The 12,135-nt window shown below is 35.5% G+C and overlaps 1 protein-coding gene across 2 annotated transcripts in view; it reads left to right on the top strand.

Moving 5' to 3' along the window:
- Positions 1 to 12,135, top strand: part of osbpl10b (oxysterol binding protein-like 10b) — a 103,747-nt gene that overhangs the window by 36,920 nt on the left and 54,692 nt on the right. For both annotated transcript variants that reach the window (XM_056475420.1, XM_056475421.1), the window contains 2 exons: positions 6,617 to 6,830; positions 7,804 to 7,940. In XM_056475420.1, coding sequence (XP_056331395.1) covers positions 6,617 to 6,830; positions 7,804 to 7,940 — 351 coding nt within the window. The remainder of the gene's footprint in view (positions 1 to 6,616; positions 6,831 to 7,803; positions 7,941 to 12,135) is intronic.

The following is a 12,135-nucleotide window of genomic DNA, read 5'->3' as shown; positions in this document are numbered from 1 at the left end:
ACTGCACGTCTCAATTAACATACAGACAAAAAAAATGAAGTATACTTTGGTATTTTTTAGGAAATATGATACGACAGGAGGTAGAGTGCGTTCTGACAGATTTTTTCTTTGGGGCTGAACTATCCCTTTATTGCTATTTTGGTCTTTTTCACTCAGCATTACGCAACAGTTTGGAGTGTGTGTGATCTCGCAGCTCTTGAATCTCGATCAGCGCTGAACCTGTGCGCAGCGAACGCTGGGAATTCAGCGCCAGGAGCAGGTGACAGCTGTGATGCTCATCTCTTTCCTATAATACTCTCTGAAAAAAAGAAAAAGAAACAGATCAAGGAGAGAGAATAAAGAGACGGATCAATTTTTCATGAGAGTTGGGTTATGAGCAACCACCAAATCTCGTCTTCGCTCAAAGTTTGCCATGCTGCAGAAGACAGACAGTGCAGTTATTATAAAAAGCCCAAAAGCTGTTCACTTGTTGCAGAGAAAGACGGCTGCGATGTCACTTTTTCAGTGAATTATTGAAAGGTTCTGTCAATGTCTGTGAGATCAAACGCTGTCTAACCTGTTAAACCACATTTAAAAGGAAGAGTTCACCTCAAAATTAAAGATATTTTATTTATTTTTTGCTTTATTAGGTCTTTAGTTTGCTCATCTTAGGTCAGACAGTAAATAACACCATAAATACAGCAGGGAAAATAAGTATTGAACACATCATGTTTTTTTCTTGGGAATAATATTTCTAATAGAGCTGTTGATATGGAATTAAACCAGAGTTTGGTAAAAACCCAAACAATACTAACAAAAAATAAAACACAACAAAACAATCTGAAAAATGAGTTCTGTGTAAAAATGAAATGACACAAGAAGAAAGTACTGAACTACTGAAATGTATTTAATACTTTATAAAAGGCTTTTTTTGGTGATGGCAGCTTAAAGACGACTCTCGTATGGAGAATGAAGTCATGAATTACTCAGAGTTTTTGACAGATTTCAACAGAGTGTAAAAATCTTGACAGTTCTGTTGGTCTCGCCTATCAAATTTGATCTTTATTTGTATTTTACATTGGATTCGAGTCAGGTGATTGGCTAGGCCATTCGGAAGCTTGATTTTCTTTCTCTGAAAGCATTCGAGAGTTTCCTTGGCTGTGTTTTGGATCATTAGCTTGCTGAAATGTCCACCCTGGTTTCATCTTCATCATCCTGCTAATGTAGATGTTTGACTGAAGCAGCTAGTATTAATTTACAATGACAAAGGGCAGAGGGTTGCTGAAGAACTACTGAGAGATTTCAGCTGCTGTCTGGGCTTTCACTGCCTTTCTACACCTTCCTTTCTTCATATGTTCAATACTTTTTCCTGCGTCATTTCATTTTATTATACATAACTTAATTTGTAAACTAATTTGTTTTAGTTTCTTTGCACATATAGATTTCTTTGGTTGTTACCAACATCCAGGGACAATTTCAAGTCAACGGCACCTTTAAAAATATGTTTTCTGAGAAAAATGGTGATGTGAGTACTTATTTTCCCCTCTGTACAATACCTAGTCAGGATTTTTTTATTATAATAAAAAAAACTAAAACAGTAATGTTGTAATGACCATATTGTCATCATTCACTGTATCTATGTACTTGCTACATTGGTCAGTCATTGGTTTCTTTGGGAAACAAGTGTTCATATTATACTGGAGACAATATTGTGTAATTATTTAAATCAATTCAACAAATCAACTTATTTTGCGTTCACATTCATTCATGTCAAATATAGTTAAGATGATTTGATTTGTTTTGCATGACATTATACTGAAATTACAGTCAAATTACAGTAATCACATTATCACATTATTTAAGTAGAGTAATATTAGTGTTTATATTAACTATTTCTTTAAAGAATGGTTTTCACCTGATACACTACCTGACAAATATCTTGTCGCCTATGCAAGTTTTAGGAACAACAAATAATAACTTGACTTCTAGTTGATCATTTGGTATCAGAAGTGGCTTCTATGAAAGGCAAAGGCCTCTAGATTACACTTATTTTTACCAAAATAAAATATGATCATGCCTTCATTTTTAATTATTTAATTATGACAGTAAGCTCTGCAATTACTCAAATAACTTATTAATAAAGTCAACTGGAATGGCAAAGAAAGCGTTCTTGCAGGACTCCCAGAGTTCATCAAGATTCTTTGAATTCATCTTCAATGCCTCCTCCTTCATCTTACCCCAGACATGCTCAATCCTGGAGCACCTTGACCTTCTTTGCTTTCAGGAACTTTGATGTGGAGGCTGAAGTATGAGAAGGAGCACTATCCTGCTGAAGAATTTGCAGTTTTCTGTGGTTTGTAATGTAATTGGCAGCACAAATGTCTTGATACCTCAGGTTGTTGATATTGCCATCCACTCTGAAGATCTCTAGCACGCCCCCATACTGAATGTAACCCCCAACCATGATTTTTCCTTCACCAAACTTGACTGATTTCTGTGAGAATCTTGGGTCCATGTGGGATCCAATAGGTCTTCTGCAGTATTTGTGATGATTGGGATTCAGTTCAACAGATCTACCTTCTGCCAAGTTATTATTTGTTGCTCTTACAACTGGGATCAAAGGCAAGACTTTTGTCAGGTAATGTATACTGTTAAAAAATATTTTCAATTGTTAATGATACAGCATATGATGCATTTGTAATGGTAAAAATAAATAAATAAATGCATTTATTAAATGTTTTAATCCCCCAAATAATCCACACACCACAAAAATGTAAATAACAATCTAGTAAAAAAAAAAACACTATTCACACAAAAACATTAAGCAGCAAATTAGCTTTAATCACTGATTGTAATTTTCAAATCAATATATTAGGAGTTTTGAATGAAGATAATTCATGTGATGCTAAATTCTGAAGTAACAATGCTGAAAATACAGCTTCGCCATCATATAAATAAATTAGTTTAAAGCATTCAAATAGGAAAAAACTATTTAACATTATAAAACTTTTAAATAGAGCGTCAATCTTTATAACCACATTTGTTTCTGAGTGCATTCAGACACAAAAACCTGATGGTTTTCAGAGAGTCTGGTCTCTAATGTTCGTTTAAAGTGTGAGTGTACGTTTCCCCTATTAAATCTACATCTCTGCTGTAATAGTGTTGCAATCGCTGAAGTGTTTGAAATGGAGGGGGCAAAAGAGAGAAAGATCTACAGCGATGAGTCACGTCCTGCAACTTTCTGCTTGCTTTTCATTAGAGCTGCTCGATATCCACCCGGCCACAAAAGTCCATGGTCATTACCTTCATGACGGACTCCAAACGGAGGAGGCAAACACTGCAAACTTTCCCTCACGACGATCACGACTGTGCTAAATCAAGAAACGTCCTGTTTTATGTGCTCTAGAGTGACTAAACACAAGCAGAATGACTAAAATAAGAAACATGCAGCCATGTCAGTTTTCCTGTCAGTACGAGGAATGTGTAGTTGATGGGATCGGGCTTGTTTTGTGCGGAAAGGAAGATTGGATTGAGCTAATCCAGGAGATTACTTTCACTCCGCAAGGATTACAGGTGGATTAGTCTGCTTTAAATCAGACACCTGGAATAAACCCCCTGGATTAGATTATTGTGCCACGCTTTTCTTTTCTTCTTTTCTTCATGTCAATGTGTGTTTTTTGTTGTTTAAATCAGGATCTGTCTGTGTGTGTGCTCAGCAAAGCTGCATTTATTTGATCCAAAATGGAGTAGAAACGATCATAATGTGAAATTACTTTAGTACCAAACATTTTGTTGGAAAATATCTTTATTAGTTGCCCTTACAGTTTGCAGTGCTATGGTACTGCTATGGTACTTCTTGAGGAACCTGTGAATGGCGTGGTCTACTTTTACTATTACTTTTACTATGGGGTTGTTGAATGCTTCTCATTGGCTGATGAAAATTCTAAGGTGTTGAATTATTTTTAGACGTCACTATACTTTAGACTTCTAAAGAAGTTTTAGGCAGGTTTTGACAGCTCCATATAATTATTTCGGGTTATTTTACAGCCTACAACAGCCAAAAACAAGTTTAGCTTAGTTTATTTTTTTTAAGTTTAATTTAGTTTTTTGTTTAGTTTAGTTTTTTGTTTACTTTAATTTAGTTTTTGTTTTGTTTTTTGTTTTGTTTAGTTTTTAGTTTAGTTTAGTTTAGTTTTTTAATTAGTTTAATTTAGTTTTTTGTTTTGTTTTTTGTTTAGTTTAGTTTTGTTGTTTCGTTTAGTTTCGTTTTGTGTTTTTGTTTTGCAGTGAAACAAAATCCTTTGAAAATACTAGTAATAAGCTGATTTGATGCTCGAGAAACTTCTTATTCTCCTTATTATCATCTGTGTTGAAAACTGCTGTGGTACTTCTGTGGGAAACTGTAAATGGCGTGTTCTACTTTTACCATGGGGCTGTTGAATGCTTCTCATTGGCTAATGAACATTCTAGGGTGTTTATTTATTTTCAGATGTCACTACTTTACACATCTGCTGTAATTTTAGGCAGAATTTGACAGCTCCATATCATTATTTTGGATATTTTACAGCCGGAAACAGTCAAAAAAAGTTTAGTTTTTCTTGTTTAGTTTAGTTTTACGTTTTCATTTTCATTTTGTTTCATTTTGTTTTGTTTTTGTTTTGCAGTGTAACGCAATCCTTCAGAAAATACTAGTAATATGCTGATTTGATGCTCAAACAACTTCTTATTCTTATTATCATCAGTGTTGAAAACCGCTATGGTACTTGAGGAAACTGCGAATGGCGTGTTCTACTTTGACTTTTACTATGGGGATGTTGAATGCTTCTCATTGGCTGATGAACATTCTAAGGCGTTCATTTATTTTCAGATGTCACTACTTTACACATCTAAAGTAATTTTAGGCAGGATTTGACAGCTCCATATCATTATTTTAATTAGTCAAAAAATATTATTTTTCAGTCAAAAAAGTTTTTGTTGTTTAGTTTAGTTTAGTTCTTAAGAAAACTGTGAATGGTGTGTTCTACTTTGATTTTTACTAGGGGTCTGATTCTGATTGGCTGATGAACATTCTAAGGTCTTCAATTATTTTCAGATGTACGCACATCTATAGTAATTTTAGGCAGGTTTGACAGCTCCATATCCTTAGTTCGGTTATTTTACAGCCTACAACAGTCAAAAAAAATGTAAAGTGTAAAATTTAAGAAACAAGTAATGTATGACAAAAATCTGACAAATGTGTTAAAGTACAGCATCTGAAAAATGTCTTTAGGGTTAATTCTGTGTTAATTCACCTAATTCTGTGGCCCATCATTTGTTCTGAATCTTGAATCTAATTCTTGATCTAAATAACAAATAATTAAATTTTTTTGTGATTGAAACTCCGTTATTCCACCAAATATTGATTTCTTAACTCTTCTGAAGTCAAAACACTGCTCTTGTGTTGCCTAAAAATGAATATAAACATGTCTGAAATAATGGCACCTGTTTGTATATGTGGAATAAAAAATGTATTTTGAATTCGTAGAAAATACCATTAGTAGTTTACAGTATAAACAAAAATAGAAACAAAAACATTTTCAACAGGTATATTAGAGAATTTTCAAGCAGCCTCGGTCTCTTTCCATAGCTATACTTATAAATATATACAGTTGAAGTCAGAATTATTAGCCCCCCTGTTTATTTTTTTCCCCAATTTCTGTTTAACGGAGAGAAGATTTTTTCAACACATTTCTAAACATAATAGTTTTAATAACTCATTTATAATAACTGATTTATTTTATCTTTGTCATGATGACAGTAAATAATATTTGACTAGATATTTTTCAAGACACTTTTATACAGCTTAAAGTGACATTTAAAAATTTAGCTAGGTTAATAAGGTTAACTAGGCAGGTTAGGGTAACTAGGCAAGTTATTGCATAGCGATGGCTTGTTCTGTAGACTATCAAAAAATATATAGAATTATTAAAGGGGCTAATCATTTTGACCTTAAAATGTTTATTTTTTTTTTAAATACTGCTTTTATTCTAGCTGAAATAAAACAAATAAAACTTTCTTTGGAAGACAAAATATTATCAGTGAATATACTGTGAAAATTTCCTTGCTCTGTTAAACATCATTTGGGAAATATGTAAAAAAGAAATTCAAAGCGGGGCTAATAATTCTGACTTCAACTGTATATTGTATATTGCATTTATGATGTTTTAACTTCAAGCGTAATAATAGTGTATAATAGTAAACAATATATGATTACATATTACACTATTTTATTTAATAAAAAACATAATGCGTCTAATCAAAACTTCTTCTAGCTCTGAAATGATCATCTTTTTTAATAATTGTCAAAGTAATAAAGTTAGGTCCTACACAGTTCTTTTTCTTATTGCAAAATCCCAGATTCCCAGAAGGAGGAAGCTACGAAATCTTTGCACAGCTGTCAGCGTGAGCCTGAATAATTATTCGAGACCTAAGACAGTTTTTAAGTGCTTTCTAAGTTCATTAACTCAAGAGCTGCTCTGCAGATAACAGAAAACCCTTCTGAAGTATCTCTAAATGTGAAAGTCTGCTCTTCAGACTGATTTTATTCAGATGTTTCTGAAGTCCGAATGCGATCAGTGAATGAATTCTGCTTTTCTAGGTCATGTCTCAGGCGGAGGGCCAGCAGAAGAATCTGGTGAACTCCATCGAGTCTCTGCCGAGCCGCGGGCCGCTCTCCTCGCTTGACCAGGACCTGCTGCTGCTCAAAGCCACTTCTGCCGCCACGCTCAGCTGTCTGGGAGAGTGCCTGAGTCTTCTTCAGCACAACGTCTGCCAGGCGGCTCAGCACATCACCCACGGCCACCCCAACACAGGCGAGAGTATACCTTTGTCTCACTGACTCCGGTCAGATCAGACCTGTTGTGCAGTGTTATTATTTGCTTGCTAAGTTGTGACATATGGAATATTTAACTAATTTATAAAACACAAACCACTGACCACCTGAGGCCACCTTTTGGGTTTTATTGTCTAGAGTATCTGGATTTTAGATTAGTTTTGTTTAGTTTAGTTTTTTTTCTTTAGTTTAGTTTAGTTTAGTTTTGTTTCTTTGTTTTATGTTTTGCTTTCATTTTGTTTTATTTTTATGTTTTGTTTTGTTTAACTTTTGTAAAGTTTTGTGTTTTTGTTTTGTTTTTTGTTTTCTTTTCTTTTATGTTTGTTTTGTGTTTTGTTTATTTTTGTTTTATTTTTTTGTTATGTGTTTTGTTTTGTTTAGTTTTGTTGTTTGGTGTTTTTTTTCTTTGTTTTTAGTTTTTTGTTTCTTTGTTTTTGTTTTTTTTTCAAGTTTTTCGTCTAGTTTTTGTTTAGTTTTTTTTGTTTTTGTTTCATTTTGTGTTTAGTTTTTTTTTCGCTTCGTCGTTTTGTTTTGTTTTTTGTTTCTTTGTTTTGTTTTGTTGTTTGTTTTTTATGTGATTTGCTTTCATTTTGATTCATTTTGTGTTTTGTTTTGTTTAATTTAGTTTCACTTCATGTCGTTTCGTGTTTTTTTTTGTTTTGTTATGTGTTTTGTTTTGTGCCATTGTTTTGTGTCACTAACTCTACACTGTAAAAAAATTCAGCAAGCACACCACTATAATTCTTAGTACCAATTTCCTTTTATTTTTTCTTGTTTACTCTACTTTTATGAAAAGTAGTTCTACAAACTTTGAAGGCTAAAGTTGTCAGTAATACAAAAACAAACTTCAGATAGCTTTGTAGACTATCTGAAACAGTTCTAGAACAAATCTTTTTATATTGTGTGTTGAGTCAATGAGTTGAGTTTGACATTTGATGTCATCCTGTGTTTAGATAACAGTTGGTCGAGGCCTAAAACAGCCTCAGAAGATCAGATGAAGAATGGGGAATTAATGAGTAACAACACATCAGCTCGACATCAGCCTCACTCCCCCATTCACAGGAGCAAAGAACGACTCAAAGAAAAGGAGGTACTTGAACACTTTTTCACTTTTGAACACTTGAATGCTTTTCCTAACATTCTTTATGTTCTGTGAAGATAAAATAAATCAGTTATGAGAAATTAGTTATTAATTATGTTTAGAATTATGTTGAAAAAAATATTTTTTCCGTTAAATTGGGTAAAAAACAAACAGGGGCTAATAATTCAGGGGGGCTAATAATTCAACTGTATATAATGCAATAGCATTTTATTTTATTTTATTTTATTTTATTTTATTGACTTGACTTGACTTGACTTGACTTGACTTGACTTGACTTGACTTGACTTGACTTGACTTGACACTCCACCACAGTGTTACAGTAAAAAAAATAAGTTGTTTACACCAGTGTTTCACAACCCTGTTCCTGAAGGCACACCAACAGGACACATTTTCCACCTTTTCCTAATTAAACACACCTGAATCAACTCATCAGAACAGATTCCAAAACCTCAAATGAATGGGCCAGATTAGAGAGACAACCAAAATATACTGTTGGTGTGCCTCCAAGAACAGGGTTGGGAAACACTATTTTGTCTCCATTTTATGTGTTCCATGTATTCCATTTTATATTGTTTTTTCTGCCAATAGTTTTCTGATCCAAATTTCTCTGGCAACTCGTTTTCCCTCGCCTCCTCAAAGAAAACACCCCTGCATTACTGTTATCATTACACCCATCATTATCTTTCTGCTTACCTCTTATAAAAAGAAGTAATATTTTAGTGCTCCTCTGGTTATTTTTAGCTCATTTATTAATTTAATTTATTTTTGGTAATTTTGGTAATTTATTTAATCAATCAATTTTATGAAATTTTTATTTATTGTTATTTTCTGTCTAGATATTTTATTTTATTGTCTAAACTTTATTATGTGGACTGTATTTGATATCTTTTATTTGATTTTATTTGATTTGATGAGCCATTAAGCAGTATTACTGTAGGAAAACCAAGTAGTTTAGTCACTATTTACACACAGTCATCATTACACCCATCATTATCCTTCAGCAGCCAGCGGCTCTGTGACTTGCTCATATCACTTTAACAGAGAGATGATCTTTCATTGCTAAAATCAGTCACCAAGATCTGTTCATCTCATCTGATAATAGCCCCCAAAAATTTGAATGGTCTCTGACTCATAAAGTCTCCCATTGAGCAGAGACCTCTTTGAAAAGTTTCACAAACGCAGTCGCTCTATTGTACGGCAGACTTCTGCAGGGGAAGAGGAGCACTAATTGGACGTGTTCTAGTTTTTGATGTGTGTGGCGGGTGACTGAGGATACACACAATCCCTCTGGATCCCTGAATGAGTCAGACGTCCCTCCTGGAAACCTTTTATCTGCCTGCGTTTCTCTGGAGAAAGGCCAGGGCTGCTGTTTTAGTTGAGCACTAGCGCGTACATCTGTTTGCGTATGTATAAATACGCGTTAATTTGAGTGTTGCGTGTGTTTGCCTGAAGGGAGCTAATTCATTTTTGCGCTTGCTTTGTGTGTGCCTGTCATTAAATCGGCTCCCTGTGAGGATGAACACGCTTCCAGAATGCAACAGACCGAATCTGTGCTATGCTCTTTTTCTCTGATAACCGGGATAATGTTTTTAATTAATTTAAAAACTGTGACTCATATCATTACAGCCTTAATTGAGTCAGATCGCACTATTGAATACTAAAGAGATGATCATGGTGTGATGCTGAAGTGAGGAAAACATACTGTAAAATGATTTTTTCCTTACTACAAATTCAGTTTTGTTCTACATTTTTTTATTAAATGCAATGTTGTTTTCATTTTTATGTATTTTGTTTCTTATACATTTGTTTAGCTTAAAAACAAATCTAAATTTGACTGACGATATAATATAGCCAGCAAGCACAGGACGTTAGGATGACATCAGATTGAAGTTGTACCCCAATGTTATAGGGATGTTGCGTTTCGTTGTCAACGTCATTTGAGATCGTCATTTTGATTGGACGTCAAAATAACGTCCTTAGACCGTGGCTAGAAATTGCATTTTGGTCACCTGACATCATAACCTAAATCTAACCTAATATTAAAGGTCCCATGAAATTAAAATAATGTTTTTTTATATGTATAACCCACCGCTCCTACTGCACCCAACCCTGTCTGAGCTGAGATTGAACCGCAGATTCTTTGTATGGGAGTTGGTTGCTTTAACATGGAGGCTAAAGACCATGGCCTCTAGCGTCTGTCACTAAAACACCTCTTGAGGTCAGAGTGAGGTTTACCTGTATAGTACTTCACCAGCTGGCCTCCGTTATACTCACCCCCCTAAACCTCACTCCCATCCTGGATGAGCCCCCACATGTAACCCACTGGTCCTCCTGCCCCCAACCCGGTGTGAGCTGGGATCGATCTGGCGATTCTTTGTATGGGAGTTGGTTGCTCTAACAAGGAGGCAAAAGACCATAGCCTCTAGCGTCTGTCGCTAAAAAACCTTTTGAACTCAGAGTGAGGTTTACCTGCATAGCACTTCACCAGCTGGCTTCCATTACACTCACCCCCTAAAACTTCACTCCCATCTCGGACGAGCCCCCACATGTAAACCACCGGTCCAATGTAAACCCCCACATGTAAACCCCCCACATGTAAACCACTGCATCCAACCCAGTCTGAGCTGGGATCAAACCGGCAATTCTTTGTATGGGAGTTGGTTGCTCTAACAAGGAGGCTGAAGACCATGACCTCTAGCGTCTGCCGCTAGAGCACCTTTTGAGGCCAGAGTGAGGTTTACCTGTATAGCACTTCGCCAACTGGCCTCCGTTATACTCACCCCCCTAAACCTCACTCCCATCCCGGACAAGCCCCCACATCTAACCAATTGGTCCTACTGCACCCAACCAGGTCTGAGCTGGGATCGAACCGGCAATTCTTTGTATGGTAGTTGGTTGCTCTAACAAGGTTTACCTGCATATCACTTCACTAACTTGCCTCTGTTACATATGTTAGTCAGAATTGTTAGTTTTTATGATGTCTATAAGCTAGTGTGCTTCAAAACAGTGACAAAATTTGTGTTAAGAAAATTAAAAACTGATTTAAACATGTAAAGCTTGCAGTTTGTCACATTCGCCTATAGGGAGCAATTTTCATCAAATCATAACCAATCTAATGCTCTCTAGTATCTGACATGCCTCACCCCCTTCAAGACACTTCTTATTTGCTTTTCATTTGATGCACTTGAGCTCAATTGCTCTCACTGCAGAGCGGTGATAAAAATAAAACACTATTGGCTGTTTTTTTTTTAAAGGGGAGGAGCTACACTATGCTCCACCCTCTCTATTATTAGGTTTAGAAATGTGTTGAAAAAAAAATCTTCTTTCCATTTAAAAGGAATTAGGGGAAAATAAATAGGGGGGCTAATAATTCAGGAGGGCTAATAATACTGACTTCAACTGCATATCACATTTTTATAATGTATACAGACCTTCTATTATTAATAAATGTAACAAATTCCATGACCTTCCACATTAAACAGTAAATTCCATTTTTATGACTGGATTCATAGGGCCCTACTTCAGTTATTTTAAGACACTTCCTGCACCAAATGCCATTTTATACATGCAACATCAGCATCAGCTAAATGCTCATGGATTATCTGGGCACGAATGCAGACGTTGAAGTATGCTGATTTATCTGAGGTCTGAAATGAGCTCATATGAGCTCCATCAATCAGTCCCATCATGCTGCATATTAGACCCGGCTCCAGGCGCCTGCATTTTTTCAGAAGTGCACTGTATGGATGCTGTGCCTGTGACATGCAGGACTGCACTGGTGATCTTTTAGCACACTGTGGGTATATGTAGCCCTGGAGATACGCAATTATAAACTGTGTGCTGCATAATGTGATTGCCAACTGCGAAAAGCCACTTTAGCCGCTGTGGGGATTAAGGAAATAGTTCATCCACAAATGAAAACCTTGTCGTCATTTGCTTAGCCTCATGTCATTTCAAAGCTTTTGACTTTCTTACTTGCATGTAACTCAAATGCGACTTTCTGGAGAGTATCATAGTTGCTTTTTATCAATATAATGACAGTGAATGAAGCTTTAAAGGGTTAGTTCAACCACAAATTTCAATTCTGTCAAAGTAGCAAAAAATATTGTCATATGCGGCAACACGGTGGCACAGTGGGTAGCACAATCACCTCAAAGAAAGAAGGTCGTTGGCTCGAGCCTTG

Source organism: Danio aesculapii, chromosome 16, assembly GCF_903798145.1.
Source record: "Danio aesculapii chromosome 16, fDanAes4.1, whole genome shotgun sequence".
NCBI lineage: Eukaryota > Metazoa > Chordata > Actinopteri > Cypriniformes > Danionidae > Danio > Danio aesculapii.
This window is presented reverse-complemented; position numbering and strand designations above follow the sequence as displayed.